Source organism: Xenopus tropicalis, chromosome 10 (genome assembly GCF_000004195.4).
Source record: "Xenopus tropicalis strain Nigerian chromosome 10, UCB_Xtro_10.0, whole genome shotgun sequence".
Classification (NCBI taxonomy): domain Eukaryota; kingdom Metazoa; phylum Chordata; class Amphibia; order Anura; family Pipidae; genus Xenopus; species Xenopus tropicalis.
In genome coordinates, this window is record NC_030686.2 from 50329674 (window position 1) to 50356379 (window position 26706).

The 26706-nt window shown below is 42.9% G+C and overlaps 1 protein-coding gene across 2 annotated transcripts; it reads right to left on the reverse strand.

Moving 5' to 3' along the window:
- Positions 1-1584: 1584 nt before the first annotated feature.
- On the reverse strand, positions 1585-26484 carry myh3 (myosin, heavy chain 3, skeletal muscle, embryonic). Of its 2 annotated transcripts, XM_012954178.3 has the most exons (40): positions 26462-26484; positions 26320-26359; positions 24299-24546; positions 23719-23862; positions 23393-23549; positions 22939-22966; positions 22375-22483; positions 22067-22159; positions 20870-20933; positions 19922-20020; positions 19669-19772; positions 18852-18990; positions 16657-16775; positions 15835-15984; positions 14897-15067; positions 14244-14553; positions 13808-13872; positions 13412-13499; positions 13207-13324; positions 11410-11533; positions 11179-11315; positions 9943-10198; positions 9527-9769; positions 9189-9365; positions 8959-9104; positions 8598-8688; positions 8128-8517; positions 7866-7992; positions 7149-7267; positions 6810-7006; positions 6541-6724; positions 5919-6084; positions 5122-5246; positions 4714-5022; positions 4424-4627; positions 4182-4307; positions 3895-4065; positions 3538-3642; positions 3356-3451; positions 1585-1850 (listed from the first exon to the last, which is right to left on the reverse strand). In XM_012954178.3, the coding sequence occupies exons 3-40, from the start codon at positions 24500-24502 to the stop codon at positions 1698-1700; spliced, it is 5808 nt and encodes a 1935-aa protein (XP_012809632.1). In that variant the 5' UTR covers positions 24503-24546; positions 26320-26359; positions 26462-26484; the 3' UTR covers positions 1585-1697. The 2 variants fall into 2 exon arrangements, with proteins under 2 accessions (XP_012809632.1, NP_001006915.1); NM_001006914.1 differs by lacking the exon at positions 26462-26484 and having other exon boundaries at positions 26320-26340.
- Positions 26485-26706: the final 222 nt, after the last annotated feature.

The following is a 26706-nucleotide window of genomic DNA, read 5'->3' on the forward strand; positions in this document are numbered from 1 at the left end:
TGGGAACCAAAGGAGGTTTTGAAATTTTCAATTTCAAATTCAATTAAAATTGAAAAATTCAAATGTAAATTCAAACAGATGCTCCAGGTCTGGCAGGCTCTGTATGTGTGGCTGCTATAAATGAAGTCCAGCCAAACAATCCATCTCCAGCCAATGAGAGACCCCCCCCAACATGAGTCCCCATGACAAGCTCTGGAACATACCTGGTTAATTGACTCCTCAAGTCTTCAATAAATCAGTATTTTACATCCACTTTAACTCTATGGTACAAGGTAAAACTCACTGAAGGGTACCATATGTTCAGCGCCACCTAATGATTGTAACATTTGGTACCCGCTGGTGATTTTTACCTTTACTTCTCCTTTAAATGCCATTCTATGTGTATGAGATGTCAGAATGAAGTTGCTGGGGTAGTTACCATAACTAGTTTGACGAGAAATACTGATTAACTTTAGCCAAGAGTGACAAGAGCGGTGGATTAAAATGGGGGCTGCTTCTGCCCTATCATAGCCTGTGGAGTGGGAATTATTTAGGATGATATAAATGAGGTATATCTGATCAGCTGTTATCCCGGCTTCTGCTTTAAAACCCAGTGGGTGAGTTTTAGCCTATAGGATAAACCCATGTAAATGGGATTTTTCTAAGAGCCTTAAGGCATTTATTCCCAGAATCCCTTTTGACTTATTTGCATACGTATGAGGCGGTCTCCTCAACCCTTTTGACTTGTTCGTGAATCCCCACTCCTGTCTCTCCCTAAGCTGATGAGGAAACCCTGCACTACACTGATGAGCCCCAAGAAGGGTAAAACCGGTCTGTAGTTGGGAATCTGATCAGCTATTATCCCGGCTTCAGCTTTAAATACCCAGTGGGTGAGCTTTAGCCTAAAGGATAAACCCATGTAAATGGGATTTTTCTAAGAGCCTTAAGGAATTTGTTCCCAGAATCCCTTTTGACATAAATGAGGTAAGTAACTGCCAAAGGGCAAGAAGAAAATCAAGAAATGTGAAATTATTGTGCAGACATCATCTGCCCATTAGTCCAAGATATGATCATTCAAATATCAATCAGGTTGAGGAATGAAATACAAAGGGGGTTCATCATGCATATAATGTACAGGTGGCATTGTACTGGCACCCAAGGTCGGACTGGGCCCGCAGCCCTAGTGGGCCCCTCCGACCCAGACCCGATTGCTGTGGTGCTCCCCTGCCCAAAGATTTCCCTCCCTCCCTAGTGCCTAAGGTAAGACTAAAGCAGGCTCGCTCGGGGGAGGCAGTTGGGTGGGTGGCAATCGGGGGGGGGTGGTCAGAGTGGGAGCCCATTGGGGGGGTGTGGGGCCCCTAGGACGGGAGTCCCAGTGGGCCCTGCACCCCCTAGTCCAACCCTGCTGGCACCCATGAAGATTCCATTGATGGCTTGGGAACAACCCAATTCAGCCTCCCCCCCATGTGTCAAGATCAGGTGTAATGACATTTATGGTATTCATTATTTCTTGAGTCCCAGCTAAGGGTATTGGAACACTCAAGTACCGTGGGTTGTCTTAGAAACACAAATATAGTTGAGAAGTGCAACATTAGGAGGAGTGAGAATCTTGCAAAGACCTATACATTTATTACTGAATATTTAAGACATAACAGTGACAGCAACCTGACTGAGAATTTCACATTATGCTCCTCATCGGTCGCTCGTTGGGCGGCTGCTTACTCTTCGCTCTTCGTGATCTTGGTGACCTCTCGGGTCTTGGCGCGGAGCTTGTTCACCTGGGATTCTGCAATATCGGCACGTTCCTCGGCTTCCTCAAGTTCATGTTGGATCTTCCGGTATTTGGTGAGGTTGATATTGGACTGTTCCTCCTAAGCAAAGCCAATCAAGAGCAGGGAATGGATTTTAGTGCACATAGTGGAGGCTATACAGGTATGGGATCCCTTTTCCGGAAACCCGTTATCAAGAAAGTTCCGTATTATAGAAAGGCCATCTCCCATAGACTCCATTGTAAGCAAATAATTTAAATTTTTAAAAATTATTTCCTTTTTCTCTATAATAATAAAACAGTACCTGTACTTGATCCCAACTAAGATATAATTACCCCTTATTGGGGCAGAACAGCCCTATTGGGTTTATTTCATGGTTAAATGATTCCCTTTTCTCTGTAATAATAAAACAGTACCTGTACTTGATCCCAACTAAGATATAATTACCCCTTATTGGGGCAGAACAGCCCTATTGGGTTTATTTCATGGTTAAATGATTCCCTTTTCTCTGTTATAATAAAACAGTACCTGTACTTGATCCCAACTAAGATATAATTACCCCTTATTGGGGGCAGAACAGCCCTATTGGGGTTATTTCATGGTTAAATGATTCCCTTTTGTCTGTAATAATAAAACAGTACCTGTACTTGATCCCAACTAAGATATAATTACCCCTTATTGGGGCAGAACAGCCCTATTGGGTTTATTTCATGGTTAAATGATTCCCTTTTGTCTGTAATAATAAAACAGTACCTGTACTTGATCCCAACTAAGATATAATTACCCCTTATTGGGGCAGAACAGCCCTATTGGGTTTATTTAATGGTTAAATGATTCCCTTTTCTCTGTAATAATAAAACAGTACCTGTACTTGATCCCAACTAAGATATAATTACCCCTTATTGGGGGCAGAACAGCCCTATTGGGTTTATTTCATGGTTAAATGATTCCCTTTTCTCTGTAATAATAAAACAGTACCTGTACTTGATCCCAACTAAGATATAATTACCCCTTATTGGAGGTAAAACAAGCCTATTGGGTTTATTCAATATTTAAATAATTTTTAGTAGACTTAAGTTATGGAGATACAAATTACAGAAAGACCCCTTATCCAGAAAACCCCAGGTCCCGAGCATTCTGGATAACAGGTCCCATACCTGTATCTAGATTACGATTATTTATATAAACAGTATAAATGAGCAATACTGCTCAACATTAGATGACAGGAATATTGTTTAAATAGAAGACAAAGTTAAAGGGTAAGGAAAGCTTCGAGAGTATATATATATATATTATATATTTCCTTAATGACCTCCAATAGCTATACATTCAAATTAACTAGTGTTCATGGACAATTAAGATCATTTCTTTGTTATGTAATCAACATTCATTTCTCACGAGAGAGAGAGAAGGAAAAGCGGTAGATAATAATTACAACTATTTGTACATTTTGTTGACATCGTTGGAACCTTTTCGGTGTTTAATAGGCAACTCTGTTCCCCAAGAGATGCTGAAATGCGTTGAGATGGACTTTGGACACAATTATAAACACACAAACTGAATAAAACACTGAAGCCATTTCATGATGGCAACAAGCAGTTACTTACAATTTCCTCTGTCTGCCTCTTGTAGGCCTTCACCTTCATTTGGAGTTTGTCCACCAGGTCTTGAAGTCTCAGGATATTCTTCTTATCCTCCTCAGACTGCACGTGGGGGGAAAAGGGGGCATTAGGAGAGCCATGGGATTGCAGTGGTTACTGTTATGGGAGAGAAAGTCCCCCCGACAAACCTGGTATGATAGTTCTTTAACCCGCCGTTCGTATTTTCGGACGCCTTTAATGGCCTCTGTGCTGCGTTTCTGTTCTACATCCACTTCATTTTCAAGCTCCCGAACCTATAAATAAAGAACATTTTCCATGAAATCACAGAAAGCCAGTTTAATAATTCAAATAAATTATAAGAACTATAAAAATGCTTTTCTTCAAGTTCTCTGCTAGATGAGAATGTGACCTGGTAATGGCTGCTTGCTACACCCTGCCATGTTTTTATGATAAACAGAACCTTGGCCAATGGACGGCTGGTGGGTTGGACCAGGGGTTATCATATATCATATATTTTATATATTTTGCACATTTCAAATACGTACCCTAGCCTCCAGTTTCTGGATTTGTTTCTTTCCTCCTTTCATTGCCAGTTGTTCAGCTTCATCCAAACGGTGCTGCAGATCCTTCACTGTTTGATCGAGGTTCTTCTTCATCCTTTCCAAGTGAGCACTGGTGTCCTGTTCCTTTTTAAGCTCTTCTGCCATCATGGCAGCCTGCGGGCATGGATAAACATTTGTGTCATCTTTAGAAGTAGATATTATTACTCTCGGCTACTGATATATAAAATGGAATATCAAGTTTCTCTATGTGCAGGAACATTAAGACTTACATCTGTTATGGCCTTTTTGGCCTTTTCTTCTGCATTGCGGGCTTCTTGTATGGCCTCTTCAACCTCAGTCTGTAGCTGAGTGATGTCTGTCTCCATCTTCTTCTTGGTGTTGATCAAGCTTGTGTTCTAATGAAATCATGCACAATGTTAGCAATGTTATCCAATCTTGTAACACACTAAAGTGAATTTTTGTATATTTGTATTGGCCATGTCCTACAGTCGCTAGAGGCAACGTGTTATACCTGTGAGTGCAGGAGCTGGACACGCTCACTAGCATCCAGTAGTTCTTGTTCTGCGACTTTCCTGCTCCGTTCTGTTTGTTCCAGAGCAGCCCTCATCTCTTCTATCTCAGCCTGCATCAGATTAGCTCTGCGTTCAACCATAGCCAATTGCTCCTTAAGATCTTCCTGGGCTCTCAGGGAGTCGTCCAAGTGGATCTGAACATCCTATGGAAAGAAAGCAAAGAAACTCTCAGTTACATACAAACTCTGTACCATAGAACAAATACAAACCCAAGGGTTCCATCCCTCACCTTGAGCAATCCCTGGACATTTCTCAGCTGCTTCTGAGACTCAGAAGCTTGTCGATTGGCATGGCTCAACTGGATCTCCATTTCATTGAGATCTCCTTCCATTTTCTTCTTCAACCTTAGAGCATCGTTCCTGCTTCTGATTTCAGCATCCAGTGTGCTCTGCATGGACTCAACCACCCTGACGTGGTTCCTTTTCAACTGATCGATTTCCTCATCCTTCTCTGCAATCTTTCTGTCAATTTCTGATTTCACTTGATTCAGTTCCAGCTGGATTCTCAGTATCTTGCCTTCCTCGTGTTCCAGAGATGCCTACCCAATAAGAGGATTGGTTTCTCATAAATGCATCCAGTTTTATTTGAAAGTGTTTAAAAGATTTTAGTTTAGTTTTATTTTATAATAAAGAAATACCTCAGCTTCTTCTAGAGCAGACTGAATTTCAGTCTTTTCTTGCTCAATAATTTTCTTGGCTTTTTCCACCTCGTGCAGTGTCTTGGAAACTTCAGAAACTTGTTCAGTAAGATCGGAAATCTCCTCTGTTGATTGGAAATAAATAATTAACCTATAAGCCATTTTAGAAAATAATAACTGATAAAACTCTTGGCACAGTACAAAGATTCTGCAATGGTTCTTCAATCATTGTTCTAGGCTTTTCAAACAAGGCCTTGAAATAAAGAGTCTAGGAACTTATATCACTTCAGTATAGATTGTGGTGCTACAATAAAGGCATTTTAGATCAAAATCCAACAAAAAAACATTTACTAAAAAGTCTGAGCTGAAAAAGTCAGAGAAGATGACAAATTTCTTGACTTGTCACATGAAAACCAAAGTTTTTTTCACAAAAAAACCAACGTCAAAAATCTGAAACCTCTAAAGCTTGGAAGCAAAAGCAGGATCTTCCGGGAAGGGGAAGGGTCATCTGCCATTGACTTCTACACAATCTCGGCAAGTTTTAGCTGGTGAATTGTCGGATTTGGATTTTTAGCCTTTTGGACACATAGGGAATCTCTAAAAAAATCTGAGTGTTAGTAATTGGCCCACTTAGCATCCATATTTTTCCCAAAATTATTTCCAAAGACCAAAAAAGTATTGGTTAGACATGGAATTTGAAATTCCAAATAACTCTTATGGTAGAACTGGTATAAATATCAACATTTCCATCATTCATGCAACATGTTGAACTCAAAAAACAGGATTTTGCCACTAACGCTGCAAGTTCTTGTTCTCTCGTTTGGTTGTCTCGAGGTGATCCAGGGATTCCTCATAGGCATTCTTCATCTTGAACAACTCTGTGCTGAGAGACCGGGACTCCTTCTGAGAGGCTTCCAGTTCAGCCTGGCTCTCTTCAAACTTCTGCTTCCATTCTGCCAGAATCTGCAACATAAAGGGCCAGATTTATTAACATTTGTGTCCCCCGAATTGAACTTTTAGTACAAAAAATTGTGTATTCAAATAATTAATCTATAACCATGGATTTTAGAATTTATTAAGTATATAAACCATGAAAAACTGTGCCATCTAAAAGCTGGCCAGGCCATGTAGAAGTCAATGGGAACTGTTCTTGGCAAATTGTAAAATAATTTCAAGGTTTTAGAGGTTTTTTTGTGAAATTCTTCAGTAAATAAAGATATCAAGGTCAATATTTGTTTTCATATTTTTTCCACAATTTTTTTCCATTTGTGCTTTTTATAAACATATTTTTTTTCTAAATGAGGAGGCATTTGTGCCTTTTTAAAAAGTGAGCTTAGTAGCGGTAGAAAACTAAATAAACAATAAATCTGCCCCTGAGTGTCAAGTTGTTAAACAAAGACATTGCCTGGCTATTAATACCTTATCGAAGTTCTTCTGTTTCTTATCTAGAGCAGCACAAGCACTGTTTGACCGTTCTACATCAACCATAAGGTCTTCAACTTCATTCTGAAGTCGCTGTTTGGTCTTTTCGAGAGAAGCGCACTTTGAGTTCACAGCTTCAATGTGTTCTTCTGCTTCCTGGAGACGCTGAGCCAGTTTCTTCCTGAATAAGGATAAATAAAACATCCCTTATACTCTGCAGTGGTAACACATACTATTGGTACACGAGTATCATGTTTTTTACATACTTGGCATCCTCTAGTTCTTCTGTACGCTGAATAGCGTCTGTCTCGTACTTTGTCCTCCACTGGGCAACTTCACCATTGGCTTTGGACAACGAGCGCTGAAGCTCACCCTTGGCCTCTTGCTCTTCCTCATATTGTTCTCTAAGCAAGTCGCAATCATGGCGGGCTGACTGCAGACCATGGGCAAGGGCATTCTTGGCCTGCAAAAGAGTTACTCAACAAATTAATATCTTGTGCCTACATGTTCCATAGTAGATGAGAACTCATCAATAACCTGAAAATCAATACAAAATCTAGCATTTTAGATTCAGATTCCTGCCCCTACAAATCGCAAGCACTCACCTTGATTTCCTCTTCCAGCTGCCTCTTGAGCTCTTCAATCTGTTGAGTAAATGCCTGTTTGCCTCGAGAAAGCTGGGAGATCAAAGAATCTCTTTCCTCCAACTGTCGTGCATATTCACCTAACAAAAACACAGTACGGCATTGTCTGAGACAACTTATTAGAATAAATACCATCAAGGCGTCACATGAAAAAGTATGTTCCGAATAGGGATGCACTGAATCCCTTATTGTGGGATTCGGCCAAACCCTGAATCCTTCGTGAAAGAATATTGGTCGAATCCCAAACCCAATCCTGGATTCTGTGAATCCCTAGTTCTGAAACTGGAGTTTTATATCTATTGGAACTAGTTGTTAGATTACTCCAAAGTCTCCTGGTTTTAGACTGGCCATCCAGGGACATCATTTTCCCCAAATGTTCTTGGTGTCAGCTGAGGTCAATGATCTCAATGGCTTTGGATACATTTGGTCACATTCAGTTTAATTAAAAAAACAGTATCACCACATGATAATCAAACGAGGAATAGATAATAATCTGATCCAGGGACTGGTCTTATTGCACTTCGGAGTTAGAATGATTGAATTGCTGTACTTGTCTTTTCAAGCTCACCTACTATGTAATAATATAGATATAGTTTAGCTTTTATAACATTTGTCACCCTTCTTTGTCGAATGGTTACATTGTAGCTGAAAATCAAAATACGTAAAACATTGCTTCACCATTTTCTGTCTGCAGTCGGGCCCTTTGGGCAGTGAGGTCGTTAATCTGCCTCTGGTGTTCCTCATCCTTTGTCTTGAGTTCACTCAGCTGATCTTCAAGGGTGCGGCAAATCTTCTCAAAATTGGCCTGAGCAAAGTAAACAAAGAAAAGAGATGCTATTAGCAGCAGATTATAACAAAGTAGACTGATGAGCACAATACACAAGTCATATCCACAATTTTCTGAAATGGAAAGAGTTGAATGTAAGAGGCCGAGTAGTACCTTGGCTTTGGATAGGTTTTCCATGTTGCTGGCCAGGTCATCAATCTCCATCTTTAGCTCACTTTTCTCCTTTTCTAACTTCTGCTTGACTCTTTGCAGGTTATCGATTTGTTCCCCGAGTTCAGCCACGCTGTCGGCCTGCTTCTTTCTGAGAGCAGCAGCGGTGGCTTCGTGTTGCAGAGTGGCCTCTTCAAGGTCACGTCTCATCTTCTGGAATTCTGCCTCGCGCTTCTTGTTCATCTCAATCTGAGCAGAGGTGGCACCTCCAGCTTCCTCCAGGCGCTCACTGATCTCCTCAAGTTCCCTGGAGAGGTCGGAACGCTGCTTCTCTGCCTTGGCACGAGCTGCACGCTCAGCTTCTATTTCTTCTTCTAGCTCCTCAATGCGGGCCTAGATTTACAGAAACCCAGTGTTGATAAAGAAGTTTTTTCAAAAATATTAAAAAGAAAAATCTTAGGAGAAAAACTGACCTGCAATTCCTTAATCTTTTTCTGCAGTTGAGCACCAAGAGCCTGCTCATCCTCAATTTTGCTTGCGTACTGGCTCATTTCAAATTCTTTCCTGTTGTACAGTTAAATGTAAATTCATTTGCAGAAATCACACAACAGACATGTATAGATGACAGAAGACCTAGAACATTTGTTTCAGAATGAAATTACATATTATGTAGAATTCTACTAGTATTAGAATATTCTGAGATCAACCCACTGTTCTAAACACAACTGTGTGGTCAGTCTTGGTTATAAGATATTTCTATGCGAGTGGACATCTCCATCATGAAAACCAACATGATAACAATCTAACCAAAAAGGTAAGTTGGAAAAAACCTACTTTTTTAGCTTTTCATCCAGTTGCTGCCTATCGTTTTCCAGGTCCATGATGGTTTCCTGGGCAAGTTTAAGATCACCCTCTAGCTTTCTCTTAGATCTTTCAAGGTCCATGCGCAGTTTCTTCTCTTGTTCCAAAGACCCTTCAAGCTGAATTAAATAATAATATTTAGGAAATCAGTAGCTGACAATGGTTTTCTGCTGAGGGATTGTTGCATATGTGACTTGACTTACATCGTCGACTTGCTGCTCAAGCTTGGCCTTGGCTTTGGTCAGAGTGTTGACTTTGTCTTCCTCCGCCTGGAGGTCATCAAGGGTCTGCTGGTGAGCTTCTTGAAGGGCTTTTTTCTCTTTGGTAAGCTTAACGATGGTCTCATCCAAAACTGCCATTTCTTCAGTGAGGTTCTTAACCTTTTTTTTAAACACAAGACAAATTATATTTACTGAAACTGTGTTGGATTATTCCAACAACCTAAAAAATGAGCACTAATGTTTTCAATTTAGAAAATGTAAATAACCAACAAACATCTGATGAAACATGGCCTTTCCTTATCCTTAATAAAGGGCCGTACCTTGTTCTCTGTTGCGTGTTTCTCTTTTTCAACTTTGGCCAGCGTTAACTCCAGATCGTCAATATCTTTCTTCAGTTCTGAGCATTCATCTTCAAGTTTCCTCTTCTTGGCTGTCAGTTCAGCGTTGGATTCCTCCTCGTCTTCCAGCCTCTCATTCAGCTCTTTCATTTTGGCTTCTAACTGGATTTTGGATTTGATTAACTGATCGCACCTTTCCTCGGCATCTGTGAGATTTTCTGATTCCTGTTTAGAAATAAAGGTACATGGAATGTCAAACCCTAATAATAGAACTGAGTATTTAAGGAAACAAAAGTCAATTGGCGAATGTGTATAATGGTGCAATAATATGTAAATACTGTAGTAATACTTTGTCATTCTGATGTTACAAAGCTTACAGAAGAAAAAAAAACACTCACAGACTGGACTTGAAGTTGCAGGTCATTCTTCTCTTGGAGAACTTTAACCATCTTCTCTTCCAGCTCCTTACGTTTAGCTTCTGACTTGGCCAGCAGCTCCTTGGTCTTCTCAAACTCTTCCTTCATGTTCTGCATCTCTTTCTCAGACTCGGCACTCTTCAGGAGGGGCTTGATCTTGAAATAAAGCTTCATCCATGGCCAATGCTTGACATTCATGAAGGACCGGATATTGTATTGAATAGTGAACACAGCTTCCCTGGAAGGCAAAAATATGCCGTACTGCTAAAACAATTGCAATTTGCCTGTTATAATGCTAAAGATATAGGCACTGCCCGTTTATTACCAGCCTGCCACCCCAACTCTGTCCCGAGTCAGCCTGAGTGAATAGTGAGAAGGGGCGGGCTGGCTGCCCAGACCCGACCCTTGCAGGCACTCCCCCTGCGCAAACTCTCCTCCCCATAGGCATTAAATTTACGCTGTCGGGTGGGGGGCCCTGCGGGAGGGGGTTAGGGGACGTGGCCGGTGGGGGCACCTGCAGGGCCCATGGGACGGGAGCCCCGGTGGGCCCTTCACCCCCCAGTCCGACCCTAATAGTGAGTATCTTATAAGTATCATCCCCTCACTACAATAATATCAGAACTTTATAGTGAGGCGATATAACAGCCTTAGATTAATTAATATTTTCAAACAACAAGGGGCTTTTTAATCAAAATTTGTCAATAGTGAAAAAAAATAAACACATTATTGACTTTTTAAATTCATTTTTAAATGTGCCCCTTGATGTAAAAAAATGTTGGTTATGTTTTTTTCTCCAGTGGGTGAATCACAATCGATTTAAGATGGGGGGGAATGATGGCTTTTGCATTTTCCATTCATTCCTACGCCGGCAGATAGATGCACTTTCCCATGACATCTTGGCAGGTTAAAGGTGGCATCATTTATGTTCTCATTTTTTTAGTTTGAAAAGTCGGGGTAGAAACTTTTTTTATGTGTAATTTGCACAAATGGCAGTAAAATCTCAAACAATATTATTAGGGATGCACAGAATCCACTTTCTTTTTTAGATTCGGCAAAACCCTGAATCCTTAGTGCAGGATTCAGCGGAAATCTTGGCCAAATACCGAACCGAATCCTGGATTTGGTGCTTCCCTAACTATTATTAATAAGTCTCCCCCTTAGTATTGTTATTATCTTTAGCAACCAAGAATTGTGAAGAATTTATTACTGAAATATTACCTTCTCTCCATCATTTTCTTAAACTCCACCCTCATGAGGTACCCTCTGCACATAGCCTGGGTACGTGTGATTACATGGGCCAAGCGATCGTCTCGCATCTCTTCCAGGGTACCCAGAAGACCAGCTTTGAAGAACACCTTTCAATAATATACCAAATATAATACTGTAAGTAATGGGTAAAACTGAAACACGTATTTTTCTTTAAATCAAAGGCCCAGCAAAACGAGGTACCTTAGTGTGGCCAAATCTGTACTGGGTATGATCAACATCAATGGATCCAAGAAGTTTTTCAGAGGCCTTCTTGCTGTCAATAAACTGCCCCTCTGGGATGGCACTTGCATTTAAAATTTTGTATCTGAAAATAGAGAGAGAGACAGAGTTTAGAAGGCACAGTTTACAATTTGAACGACATGGGAGCTTATATTAGCCAAGCCTAACATATCATTGAATGGGCATATCTGTGATCTTCTTCTTATTACAGGTATGGGATCACTTATACGGAAACCCATTATCCAGAAGGCTCCTTATTGGGGGCAGAACAGCCCTATTGGGTTTATTTAATGGTTAAATGATTCCCTTTTCTCTGTAATAATAAAACAGTACCTGTACTTGATCCCAACTAAGATATAATTACCCCTTATTGGGGGCAGAACAGCCCTATTGGGTTTATTTAATGGTTAAATGATTCCCTTTTCTCTGTAATAATAAAACAGTACCTGTACTTGATCCCAACTAAGATATAATTACCCCTTATTGGGGGCAGAACAGCCCTATTGGGTTTATTTCATGGTTAAATGATTCCCTTTTCTCTGTAATAATAAAACAGTACCTGTACTTGATCCCAACTAAGATATAATTACCCCTTATTGGGGCAGAACCGCCCTATTGGGTTTATTTCATGGTTAAATGATTCCCTTTTCTCTGTAATAATAAAACAGTACCTGTACTTGATCCCAACTAAGATATAATTACCCCTTATTGGGGCAGAACAGCCCTATTGGGTTTATTTAATGGTTAAATGATTCCCTTTTCTCTGTAATAATAAAACAGTATACAAATAACAGCTGTTATTTGTATATTGGTTCAGGGCCTATCAGTGAAATATAAAATGTGATTTCCTTTCCTAATTTATATTGTTGCAATTAATAATAAAACAGTACCTGTACTTGATCCCAACTAAGATATAATTACCCCTTATTGGGGGCAGAACAGCCCTATTGGGTTTATTTAATGGTTAAATGATTCCCTTTTCTCTGTAATAATAAAACAGTACCTGTACTTGATCCCAACTAAGATATAATTACCCCTTATTGGGGGCAGAACAGTCCTATTGGGTTTATTTAATGGTTAAATGATTCCCTTTTCTCTGTAATAATAAAACAGTACCTGTACTTGATCCCAACTAAGATATAATTACCCCTTATTGGGGCAGAACAGCCCTATTGGGTTTATTTCATGGTTAAATGATTCCCTTTTCTCTGTAATAATAAAACAGTACCTGTACTTGATCCCAACTAAGATATAATTACCCCTTATTGGGGCAGAACAGCCCTATTGGGTTTATTTAATGGTTAAATGATTCCCTTTTCTCTGTAATAATAAAACAGTACCTGTACTTGATCCCAACTAAGATATAATTACCCCTTATTGGGGCAGAACAGCCCTATTGGGTTTATTTCATGGTTAAATGATTCCCTTTTCTCTGTAATAATAAAACAGTACCTGTACTTGATCCCAACTAAGATATAATTACCCCTTATTGGGGGCAGAACAATCCTATTGGGTTTAATTAATGATTTATTGATTTTTAAGTTATGGAGAACAAATTAAGGAAAGACCCCTTGCCCGGAATGCCCTTGGTCCCAAGCATTCTGGATAATGGGTCCTATACCTGTAATACATTCTTGGGGGCTGGGTTCTGTCCAATTTTTGCTATTATATATGGTTAATGCCGTCTCACCATCTCTGTTAAAAGGACCAATCACTCACTAAACCCTGGTGGATCTCTTAGTACTTGGATAAGACTACCTTTGCTTGAAGTCACCGTAGAGAATCCTGCTTGGGAATCCCTTTCTGCAAATCCTGATCCCCTCCAGCACCCCATTACACCTGAGCTGATGCAATACAAGTTCATGTTCCATTGCCCCTGGAAGGTACAAAACAGGAATTTAGGAGAAACATTCAGAGGGGGAGGAGCATTTTGACATAAAGTTAACGGTTAATGGCGTCTCACCTGGAGTTTTGGTCTCATTGGGAATAATGCAACGGACAAAGTGAGGATGGGTGGTCCTTAGATTGCTCATTAGCTTATTCAGATTTTCCTGTAACATTGAGAGAAAATTTTATTGATCAACTATGATAATAAGATGGCACCAGAAAGTTCTTTGATGCCAACACATTTCCATCCAGCTTTCTATAGATTACTGTTTCCATCATCTTGTCGGCCATATTTATATGGCCCTTTTCCTTTGCTTTATAAGGTGTAATGTGTCAGGCCATATTATACATTATGATGCTTACAGAACACTCCGTCTCTGTGTATTTGTACATGGAGGCCGCCATGTTTGTTGCCTTGGCTTGTTTACGTGTTTCAGTAATTTGTTGCTTTGGGTTACTGAGTTCTACTTACCCTAAAAAGAGCAGACACGGTCTGGAAAGAAGACCCCTTCTTCTTACCACCTTTCTTTGCACCCTCTGCAGGAAAATATTACACAAGAGAGACAATCCAAGTGTTAGAATATTATAGTGCTTATTCTTTACCAGCAAACGCTTCCGCTCTCAGTCAACATAAAACCTAAAGGACAAGTAAACCCTACATGTCCAACAATGAATAAAGGGGCACATTTCCCCCACCCAAACGGCATTATTTGTACTGCACGTATCCCCTTCATTCGCACAGTGATGCCATCTATTCATTGGCCACTAGACTAGAGGTCTAAGTTGAGAAGAACTGAGCATGCTCAGTAGCCAACAGCCAAAGTAAATTCCCAAGGCAGGGGAGCGAGTGGGTTAGAGGAGGAGAAGGAATCCCAAGTGATTAAAGGGACACACATCATTAGCATTACCTGCTTCAGAAGCAGCATAGCTGGAGAACAGATACGCCAGTGTCTTCATTGAAGACTTCTGGAAGAGGCCAATGACAGTGTCATTCAGTGGGTCCTTGTTCTTTTCAAGCCAACCACTGATGTTATAATCTACCGTCCCGGCATAGTGGACAAGAGAGAAGTGGGCCTCGGCTTTGCCTTTGGCCGGTTTGGGCTTCTGGAAGTTGTTGGACTTGCCCAGATGTTGGTCGTACAACTTGTTCTTGAATGAAGTGTCTGTTGCCTTGGGGAACATGCACTCCTCTTCAAGGATGGAGAAAATGCCCATTGGCTGAGAGGAAAATGTGAATAACAATGACCTTTACTGAAAAGCCAACTGGGAAAGACATTGGTTTAATTATTAATTAACAAGAGTGAAGAATACTGTACAAGTCTTGAAGAGGAACATCTTTAATATTACTAAAATTAGTGAAGACCAAACTTATTGTCTGTAATAGAGAATCTATAGTAACAAGGACTAGCCTAGATGAATGTCTACTACATGGCTGCTCAATACATAGAGGATATCTAAGAGACTCTTGAGGTCTAGAACATGTGCGTAGAACATTGCCTAGTAACTATGGATACTTTTATAGTTATAATGCTAAATAAAGAGATGTTTATAGTGTTTGTACCTTCTCAATAAGCTCAATGCAGGCGGCCAAGTCCATGCCGAAGTCAATGAACTCCCACTCGATCCCCTCCTTCTTGTACTCCTCTTGCTCCAGGACAAACATGTGGTGGTTGAAAAACTGTTGCAGTTTCTCGTTGGTGAAGTTGATGCAGAGCTGCTCCAAGCTGTTGAACTGAAGGAACATTCCCCCGTATGTTAAAATAATGAAAAAAAATATTTTGATAAAGTATCTTTCTAGCAGATCCTTGCTTCCAATGTCATACTAGAAGATCCCCGAGCTTTCCCTTTCTTGTAGTCTCAATAGACCAGGACTTGGAACCATCTCCTACTACAAATGTACAATGATACCCTCTTAAATAGTAGGTTGCCCGATGCCACAGATATTTGATCAATAGAAGAGGACTTGGAACCTTCTCCCACTACAAATGTACAATGATACCCTCTTAAATAGTAGGTTGCCCGATGCCACAGATATTTGATGAATAGAAGAGGACTTGGAACCATCTCCCACTACAAATGTACAATGATACCCTCTTAAATAGTAGGTTGCCCGATGCCACAGATATTTGATGAATAGAAGAGGACTTGGAACCATCTCCCACTACAAATGTACAATGATACCCTCTTAAATAGTAGGTTGCCCGATGCCACAGATATTTGATCAATAGAAGAGGACTTGGAACCTTCTCCCACTACAAATGTACAATGATACCCTCTTAAATAGTAGGTTGTCCGATGCCACAGATATTTGATCAATAGACCAGGACTTGGTCATCTTTCATCAGCCCCTACTGGATTGTGTGACTGTGTTGTACAGGATTAACTCTTGGGAATCTCCCATTAGTTTGGCGTATAACCCAGCGCTACACTGATGCTATGAGAGCGTGGACAGGTTAGAAGATGGCCATGCCCTTGCCATTAAGCGCAACTATAACGCACATCAAAGATCTCAAAGCCAGCGATGTCCAGCACACCGATGAAATACTGCCTTGGCTGCTTGGTGTCCAACATTTCATTGATACGCGTGACCATCCACAAGAACATCTTCTCGTAAACAGCTTTGCCCAGAGCGCCGACTGAGTTGTACACCTAGAGAGAGAGAGAAGTACTGCGCTGAGCAAACCTGGTAATGATAAAGGGCCGGTTCACCTTTACGTCTACTTTTAGTTAGCGATGCACCCCTACTTTTAGTATGTTCCATAATGCCCTGTTCCTAGCAACTTGGCAATTGGTCTATTTATTTTTTATAGTTTTCAAATTATTTGCCGTCTACCTCTAGCTCTCAAATGGGGGTCACCGACCCCGACAGCAAAAAAAACAATTGCTCTGTGATAATAATATTAAATGTACTAATATGGTTACTTTATTTTACTTATCTTTCTATTCAGCCCCTCCCCTATTTATATTCCAGTCATTCGTTTAACCCACTGCCTGGTTGCTGGGGTAAACAAGACCCTAGCAACCAGATAGCTGCTGAAATCCCAAACTGGAGAGCTGCTGAACAAAAAGCTACATAACTGAAAAACCAACATAAAATGAAAATCAATTATAAAATAACTCAGAGTATCAATGTCTACAGCATATTAAAAGTTAATTTAAAGGAGAAGTACCCCTTTATCTATGAGTGAGATGCACCCTTGGATACAGGTGATCCATTAGATAATCTGCAATTTCCATTGGAGCTTTTCTTTCCCACTAATGATGGATATTTGGTCCCAAGTATGACACGTTCCCTGCCTAGAGAAGAAGGAGAAGACTGACCTGCTGGACAGTTTGCCCCTTGGTGACATATTCATTGCCGACCTTGACCCTTGGGTAGCACAGAGCCTTCAGCAGATCTGCTGAGTTCAGGCACATCAAGTAGGCAGCTTTGTCGGCCACTGTGGAGAAGCAAAGCGTCAGAATGTATGAGAGGATTTAACAATTAGTTATGGTCGTAATATTTCCCCTTTGTATGAATGGGGGGGTATTAAAGGGACCCGTCACCCACACATCAAAAGCTCTGTAATAAAAGCAAAGTAAACATAAAGCTCAAATTCTTTTTGAATGAAATCATCCATACTTGTAATAAATATGTTTTAAAATCTGATCTGTCAATCATATATTGCTTGCCCCGCCTCTATGCCTCAGGCATAGAGGCGGAGCAAGCAACATATGATTGACAGATCAGATTATTAATTACAATGACTCTAACCTTCCATTGAGATGTTGCCTAGACGGAGCATACACAAGATTTCGGGGTGATAAAAGACTTTCCTCAATAACAGTGCCCACAAAATGGCGCCGGCCTGTTGGCTGTGATTATAAATTCCAAGACTGAAGGAAAAAGCCTTTAAATTGTTTGTGTAGTTTAAGTAAAGTTTATTTTGCTTGAGGAACATGATTAAACAGGATTTGGAAATGTTTCTTAGGGTGATGGGTCCCCTTTAATAGTCTCCTTTTAAATCAATGGTTCTCAAAGCAATCAAGGAATACTATATGGCAGGGGTCCTCAAACTTCTGACCCAAGGGGCTGTATCAAGGGCCCCTCAGACTGTTGGGGGACTGGACCACCATCAACAGCACGCCTCCCCCCCCCCCGTTGGCGGTGGCAAAATGTGGGCCAAACTGGTCGCATTTCTCCCCAACCCTTTCACCCCCCATCACGCTCCCTTCATTCCCTCTGAGTCCTACCTGCCGTCCGTCCTCCCTCTTAGCTCCCCCATCCCACTCCCCGCTGAGTCCTCTCTCTCCGCTGCCAGGGGAACCCAGCGGGGGGCTGGGTAAGTTCCCCTGGGGGGCCGGATCTGGCCTGTGGACCACTGCTATATGGGTAAGATATGGGCATCTCCTGGCAGCCCCTACCATAAGGCGGGAGAGCCAAAGAACACTATGCAGGTGTTAATTACTGGGGTCTCTTGCACCCACCAATGGAAGAAATTTTGGGGGAGCAGTTTCGAACCCCTTAGTGTTCCAGCACCTATACAAGCGGTGAGTGAGCCATAGGTCTGATTCTTAACCTCTAGGCCAGCCTCTACTCTATCTGGCTCTTATAGCCTTTGTTTTAGGTATTCAAAGGGTTAATATCTACAGTTAGTTTTAGTGTTTGTATATATAGTTTATGTATGTAAGTGTATAGATAGGTAAGTATAGGTTTGTGTGTGCTGGGTTTACTTGGAAGGGTTGAACTTGATGGACTCTTTATTCAACCCTATGTAACTATGTAAAGCTGGGGCACGTGGGTAGAGGAGGGGTAGAAGAGACCATTTTGAAGAGGCCGGGTGGGAGAAAGAGAGGCAGCTACTGTAATATGCTGGTAGAAGCAGGTGGATCAGATGGGGGTATTTTAGTGGCATTATTCTAACCCCTAACATTAGTATGGGGGCTCTAGGTTTAACTTGGCCTTTATCTTTCTTATCCCATATCACGATGACTACTCTGAAGAAGACTGTTCCAGCTAAACATGTCTCCTGGGGAGTAGTCAGCCTTGGGAACATATTATTATAGAAAGCAGTTCTATTCCAGAAGCCCCAGGCAAGATCTGTAAACGTTCATGATACGTTCATAGACCCAATATTTCATTAAAGGGAAACTACACCCCCAGAATGAATACGTAACCAACAGACAGTGGCCTGTTAAAGAAACTGAAATATATATATCAGTAAATATTGCCCTTTTACAGCCTTTCCCTTGAGCCGCCATTTAGTGATGGGCTGTGTGCTCCCTCAGAGATCAGCTGACAGGAAGTGATGCAGCTCTAACTGTAACAGGAAGTAGTGTGGGAGCAAAAGGCAGTTTCCTATTTAGGATTACCCAGTAGCACATACTGCTAAATAAGTATATTTATATGAAAATGGTTTATTTAGATGAAGCAGGGTTTTACATATATGTTTATAGAGACCTACATTGTTTGGGGGTATAGTTTCCCTTTAATACGTGTGACCTACAGAACTACAGTGGTTCTATTGGCCGGGTACCTTCTGTGCCGTCCGGCTCGGCCTGCTCCTCTCGCTGTTTCTGCTTGAATCTCATGTTCCCGTAGTGCATGACGGCACCGGTCAGTTTATAGATAGAAACTTTCTCATCCGCATTGAAGCCCAGGATATCGATGGCGCTCTGTAAGGGAAAGCATCCCGGGTCTATCAGTACAGTACGGCGGCACGGCTAAATCTGCCCCCTCCCCAACACAATTAGCCTTCAGCCCATACGGACATGCTCATGGGAGTTATAGTAACACATGATCCGAAGATATGGGGGGGGGTTATTTCAGAATTGGGATTTTGTGGATTATTCCATTACCAGGAATCAATCTATCTATAAATCATCTGTCTATCTATATATCATCTATCTATCTATCATGTCTGTCTTACTGTCTGTCTATCTATCTATCTATCAGTGAGTGGGAATGGGCACGCAGTCAGTGAGTGGGAATGGGCGCACAGTCAGTGAGTAGGAATGGGGGCACAGTCAGTGAGTGGGAATGGGGGCGCAGTCAGTGAGTGGGAATGGGGGCGCAGTCAGTGAGTGGGAATGGGCGCGCAGTCAGTGAGTGGGAATGGGCGCGCAGTCAGTGAGTGGGAATGGGCGCGCAGTCAGTGAGTGGGAATGGGCGCGCAGTCAGTGAGTGGGAATGGGCGCGCAGTCAGTGAGTGGGAATGGGCGCGCAGTCAGTGAGTGGGAATGGGCGCGCAGTCAGTGAGTGGGAATGGGCGCGCAGTCAGTGAGTGGGAATGGGCGCACAGTCAGTGAGTGGGAATGGGGGCACAGTGAGTGGGAATGCACAGTCACACTCACATCAGTGGCCATGAGTTCCTCCGTATCGTCGATACTGGCCACAGAGATCTCCCCTTGGCTGACGAATGGAAAGTCGTAGGGGTTGGTGGTGATGAGGAGCATTTCTGAGTAACAAAGGGACAGTGTTGGGTTAAGGATGAGTATAAACAAACAATATGGCCTGTGAGAGAATCTAGTACACAGGGAAATACTTTTGCCCCCCCAACACGTGCCCGTGCCCCCCCCCCCAACACGTGTTCATTTGCAAACCTACCAATCAGTTCGGGCTTTTTGTTGGACATGATTTGGTAGAAAATGTGATAGCTCCTCTCGGCCTTTAGCTGGAAGGTAACTCTGGACTTCTCCAGCAGGTCTGGCGGATAAAAGGAACATCACGGTTACATGTGTGGGTGTAACATGTCTGTGTGGGTGTAACATGTCTGTGTGGGTGTAACATGTCTGTGTGGGTGTAACATGTCTGTGTGGGTGTAACATGTATGTGTGGGTGTAACATGTCTGTGTGGGTGTAACATGTCTGTGTGGGTGTAACATGTATGTGTGGGTGTAACATGTATGTGTGGGTGTAACATGTCTGTGTGGGTGTAACATGTCTGTGTGGGTGTAACATGTCTGTGTGGGTGTAACATGTATGTGTGGGTGTAACATGTCTGTGTGGGTGTAACATGTCTGTGTGGGTGTAACATGTCTGTGTGGGTGTAACATGTCTGTGTGGGTGTAACATGTATATGCTTAAAAAAGTCATGTTTTGGACTGATTTATTGAGAAATTGCCCCAAAACCCCACTAGCCCCGCCCATCTTTTCCAATTCCTGCTTCCTCCTTTCCCAGGCTGTGCAGGGGGGCCGGCGGCACTGTAGGATAGGAACCAATCAGCAGCTAGGCTGACCTGATAGGGAACTGAAGCCTGTCTGTGCTTGTGTGACTGCAGGGCTGTGGTTGGCAGGGACTGTTAGGACACGCCCACCCCTCATGTGAAACCCAGACAGGGACCTGAGAGGATCTATAGGGAGCTCCAATAAAGGGGCCATTGTTACAGATAGGGTTAATGTTTAGCCCAAAGGGAAACCAGCACCGTATATTATTCATAATTGCCTACAGGGTTGGGGGGTTCCGGTTACCCTATAGGTCTCCTTTAAACACCCCGTATAGGTCAGTATTTCTATGTATATCCAACGATCCTATTGTCCATGAATTACACTCACATGTTTCAATATCAGCAGAGGCGAGTTTCCCAGTCGTGCCGAAATGGATTCTGATGAATTTACCCTACAAGGGAAAGGGATGGAGAGAGATGGAATTATATCAGCAGATCAATGGGACCCTCTTTTTCAGTTTAAAGGGGTTGTTCCCCTTGAAATTAACTTTTAGTTGGGGATCACTGCCTTAGACTTTGCTGACTATAGCCCCAATGGTTGGGGATCACTGCCTTAGACTTTGCTGACTATAGCCCCAATGGTTGGGGATCACTGCCTTAGACTTTGCTGACAATAGCCCCACTGGTTGGGGATCACTGCCTTAGACTTTGCTGACTATAGCCCTACTGGTTGGGTATCACTGCCTTAGACTTTGCTGACTATAGCCCCAATGGTTGGGGATCACTGCCTTAGACTTTGCTGACTATAGCCCTACTGGTTGGGTATCACTGCCTTAGACTTTGCAGACAATTGCCCCACTGGTTGGGGATCACTGCCTTAGACTTTGCAGACAATTGCCCCACTGGTTGGGGATCACTGCCTTAGACTTTGCAGACAATTGCCCCACTGGTTGGGGATCACTGCCTTAGACTTTGCTGACAATTGCCCCACTGGTTGGGGATCACTGCCTTAGACTTTGCAGACAATTGCCCCACTGGTTGGGGATCACTGCCTTAGACTTTGCTGACTATAGCCCCAATGGTTGGGGATCACTGCCTTAGACTTTGCTGACAATTGCCCCACTGGTTGGGGATCACTGCCTTAGACTTTGCTGACAATAGCCCCACTGGTTGGGGATCACTGCCTTAGACTTTGCTGACAATAGCCCCACAGGTTGGGGATCACTGCCTTAGACTTTGCTGACTATAGCCCCACTGGTTGGGGATCACTGCCTTAGACTTTACTGACAATTGCCCCACTGGTTGGGGATCACTGCCTTAGACTTTGCTGACAATAGCCCTACTGGTTGGGTATCACTGCCTTAGACTTTGCTGACAATTGCCCCACTGGTTGGGGATCACTGCCTTAGACTTTGCTGACAATTGCCCCACTGGTTGGGTATCACTGCCTTAGACTTTGCTGACAATTGCCCCACTGGTTGGGGATCACTGCCTTAGACTTTGCTGACAATTGCCCCACTGGTTGGGGATCACTGCCTTAGACTTTGCTGACAATAGCCCCAGTTTTTAGAACATAATATCTTACAAAGCGGGAAGAGTTGTCGTTCCTGACGGTCTTGGCATTGCCGAAGGCTTCCAGCAGCGGGTTGGCCTGAATGATTTGATCCTCCAGGGTCCCCTGAGACACAGAAACAGAACCAGTAATGAACCAATAGAAATGAAGCTTTGGTTCCACAAGTCTGACCCGCCCCACCAAGCTCCACCCCCCGAATAGGGGTTTATCCCCATCCATCCCTGAATATCCCAGAGCAGCTCTGCTTACACCTAGTTGGGTTCTCCCAAGTCATTTCAGCAATAAGACTCGGGGCAAAGGCTTTAATGGTGGCCTCGTACCTTGGTCTTTGCCACCTCTTCTTTTTTCTTGTCGGGGGCGGCTGCAATTGTTGCAAAATACTGAATGACACGCTTGGTGTTTACGGTCTTCCCGGCACCGGATTCTCCACTGCAGAGGGGAATAAACACCAAATCGCTTGAATTGTCCCCGAAGATCAGAGTAAAATATCACCAGTCCCATAACTATACATAAGAGCTGAAACTGCTGGGGCAACTTACATGGGAACGGGGTCGTTTTTGCCCCTTGAGCAGCACTTTATCAGGGACAGAAAAAAGGGGGCCCTGGTAACTCTAAGAGTTGAATATTCTAGTTCTAGTTTTTAGCATGGAGAGTACATATGAGCCCCCCTCCCATACCCAGCAGCCCTAGTATCACCCCAAGGGCCAGGGCACTACAGAAGCCTTCTAAAAACCAATAACCATGGACTTTTAGGCAGGGGTAAAATCTAGTGGGACATGAATTAAGCCCTCCAAGCCACCATCTTTATCTGCTTATAGCCTCCCAGTACATCGGGATAGAATAAATGTATCCCCCCCCCCCAGGAAAAAGTAAATGAAACCTACGTGATCAGGATAGACTGGTTCTCACGATCTGCAAAACAAGAATTCATGGTGTAAGTATAGTAGAGGCCCATTATTCTGCAGGGACATATACTCAGTTCATCTATACATTACTTTCCCTATTAATTTGGCTAAGTATGGACTTGCCCTTGAGGTTGCTAATATTTAGCTTAAGCCCAGTTCTGTTGGTGCAGAGTCTTGGGTGCCCAACTGGCTCATCTTCAGCCAAATGGTAGAAGACAATAGTTAATTAGATAGCCAGTGTACAAGGGAAATGTGAATAAGAGATGGAGACTAAAGAGCAAGAGGAATTTCATGAAATGACAGCCCCCCGTCTGTGCAATCAGCCAGTAAGAGAGTGCTGCATCCCACCTAGGAGCCTTGATCTTAGACAGAAATGAAGAGACTTCAGAAGGTCCAACATCCACCGAATAAGTGCCGATAACAGGCCACTTACCAGTTAACATGAACTGATAGGCGTTATCAGAGATGGAGAAGATGTGGGGTGGGGCCTCCTGACGCTTCTTCCCACGGTAGGCATTGACCACCTCTGGGTTGTACACGGGAAGCCACTTGTAGGGGTTGACAGTGACGCAGAAGAGCCCAGAATAGGTCTGTAAACAAAAATACCACATGAATAATGAAGATCTTACTATTGTAGAAGGTGGCCATTTCCTTCAAGCAAACAAAACTAGAATAGGCAACTCAACAGCTAAATGATCCTTAGATGTCTATCAGCTTCACTGGAGAGAATGACTTATCTGTAAAGCAAAAGAGACTCACGTAGATCATCCAGGCTGCGTAACGCTCTTTGAGGTTATACAGGACAGATGGTTCGTTCAAGTGGGTCATCATGGCCATGTCTTCAATTTTATCGAACTTTGGTGGGTTCATGGGGAAGATCTGATCATCCTTCACTGTTACAGTCTGGGAAAGGAGGCAGTGTTTGTGAGTTCAAGCCAAGCCCCAGAGAAATAGGTTTTTTGCTGGGACTGCCTGGATATTGTCTATGAGAAAGTTCTTAAGCCCCGTACCCCCGGCCTTTACACCCCCATTGCTGCCATGATCTACCAATAGCAGTTCAGGAGCTACACTTTAAATGTATACATGCATGGGACCTGTTATCCAGAATGCTCAGTACATGGGGTTTTCTGGAGTCGGGGTCTTTCCATTTCACATCCTGTCATGGCATCCCTTCAGCTGTACCTTTTGCATCATAGGTGTGAAGCGCATTGGGACACAACTAAAGGACGGGGGAACCCAATTCCCTTGCTAGTAGCCTAGAATCATACAGGCTCCCTGAGCCTCCCTGTACCACCCAAAGGAAGAGCCTGCTGCCTGCGGGGTCAGTATCTAACCATACCTGTCCCGCTTCTGTCTTTACAGTAGCCTTCCCGCCCTCCTTGCTTTGGAGGGTCCCTTTCACGTAGGATTCCTTGGTATCCACCACAAACATGGAGGTCCTTGCGTCGAATGGTTTGTTCTGCGCCTCGATCCGCTCTTTCTCACTTTTTCTGAGAAAATGGGCTGCTGGCCCGAAAACGGCCATCTCCGCGTCCGAACTCATGGTGGCGGTTTAGGGAACGGCGCCCAAGGATGTAATAAGGATATCTGTTGGGGAATAAATAGAACTATCAGGAACTTTTCATTTGTACTCGTACTTTAGAGGGGAAAGTCAACATATTGGAAATTACACTTTCCCACCCCCCCCCAAATACTCAAATTTTAGTGCTACAGTCCCCCCAAAAAACTTCTAGGTGCAACTTTCAACAGAGAACTAGAACTTGGCTCCCTGACTGCTCCTTCTATGTAACAACAGGTTCTTCTAGAAGAATGATGGTTATTCATCTTTGAGTTAACTTTTAGTATGATGTAGAGAGTGATATTCTGAGACAATTTGCAATTGGTCTTCATTTTTTTTTTATTTTTTTTTAGGTATTTAAGTTTTTGTTCAGCAGCTCTCCAGTTCAGAGTTTCAACACTAATCTGGTTGCTAGGGTCCAAACTACCTTAGCAACCAGGAAGTGGTTTGAATGAGAGACAGGTATATGGATAGGAGAGGGGCTGAATAGAAAGATAAGGAATAAAAAGTAACAATAACAATAAAACTGGAGCCTCACAGAGCAATAGGTTTTTGGTTGCCGGGGTCAGTGACCCCCATTGAAAAGCTACTAAAGGTTGGACGAATTAGGCAAGTAATTAAAAAACTATAAGAAATAAATAAATATTGAAGACTAATTCAATTAAAAAGTTGCTTAGGATTGAAGGGGAACTAGCCGTTTAACCTATTACTAGTCCTAGGACACCAATCCTAAAACAGACTGAGACTTGGGCCGCAGCTGGAGATTAAAGGAGGCCTTGAGTGGAGCATTTGGACATAATAAGAGAAATATCATATGTGGGCGGCTGGACAACTGGGCTTTAGTCCTTGCACTGATACGCGGCAATAAAAATCTTTCCCACATCCCAGTTGCCTTTGTCCTGTGCCCGGGGGTAAGGAGACAAGGGGGGGGCTACGTGATTGCTGGGAGAGAAGAATGTTTGGAAGCCTCAGCTGTTGATGCTAAGATCCCTACAGAATGTTCTTCCCTGCCCCCTCTGGGACCACCTTACTGTCCCCCCATAAGGAACCAGGCCGTGATGGCTCATAGGGAAGCCAAAGAGGTAAATGTAGAGAATCTGCCCCCCAGTCTGCCCTCTAGGAATGAAATGCATAGTTCCATCATCCCAAGGCCTCCATCAATGGGACCCCATAGGGTGACTGATTGGGATCAACCCCAGATGTTAAATGGTTATTTTTGTCAATTGGGGGTTAGTACGTGGCCAACAGAAGTATCAATTTAGCCTATAAATAAGCAGTAACCTTGTGTGTCCCCCACTTGGTGTCAGCGCCCCCTTAGAATTGATGTATTGGGTTCCACATCCCATAACTATAGGTTGATCCAAAGGACTAGTGGCCCATTAGCCAGACTCCAGTCCAGTAGCTTTAGGCTTATTACTGCTGGAATTCAAGAGTTTTTACCATTTGGAATATTCTGCACTGGCCAACAGACCCAATGGAGAAGCCAAAGCCAAAGGTTGGGATTACTTTGCCTTCACTAGATGAATGGTTTTCTCCAAAGACGAGACCTACAGACCCCCCATTGGCAGATAGATGGGTCGCTTGTATGCCCCATTCCGCTAGTAACAGTTGGGTTGTATCTAGGTGTACCCTACCAGCAAGCATTGGATAAAAAGATATGTATTTCCCAGAAATTACCCCCACCCCAGGTCCAATTAAGAGAAAATTCTACACGTATAGAATAATTCCTAACTCTCTGCCATCTTGGAACAGCACTGCCCGGTAACCAACATGGCGGCACAGAATGGATGAGAAGTTCTTACCTGTGGTGGCACCAGGCAACGGTCACTCGTCCGGACAGAACTGCAAGATAAATGGGAGACGGGTTTATTGATATTCGTTGGTCCAACGCGGCCTTGACGTTCGAATAAGGACGGTGCTGCCATACAGCACAGGGGCTCTTACCTGAACGGTATAATAAGAAGGACAAAAGCCCCTCTGCTGCGGAGGCTTTTTATACAGAAGGGGATTTCTCATAAGACAGAGATATACACCCCCCATTCTTAATAAGGGCAAAACAATTTTGGCAAACTTGGCCCCGAGCAGAGTTCCTATGGGCACCACGTGGGGGCCGGTTATTAATAGAATTCATTCTTTTCCCTCTTTGCGATCCCCTAAAAATAATCTCACAAGGTGAAGCTCAAGGGAGA

What these genes read in the sequence shown, in the direction of transcription:
- myh3 (XM_012954178.3), bottom strand. Translation starts at nt 24,502, where the DNA reads ATGAGTTCGGACGCGGAGATGGCCGTTTTCGGGCCAGCAGCCCATTTT. An exon ending in ACGACAACTCTTCCCGCTTT is followed by an intron (nt 20,934 to 22,066) that starts GTAAGATATTAT and finishes TTTCCCTTGTAG; the next exon opens with GGTAAATTCATCAGAATCCA. An exon ending in CAATGAGACCAAAACTCCAG is followed by an intron (nt 13,325 to 13,411) that starts GTGAGACGCCAT and finishes TGTACCTTCCAG; the next exon opens with GGGCAATGGAACATGAACTT.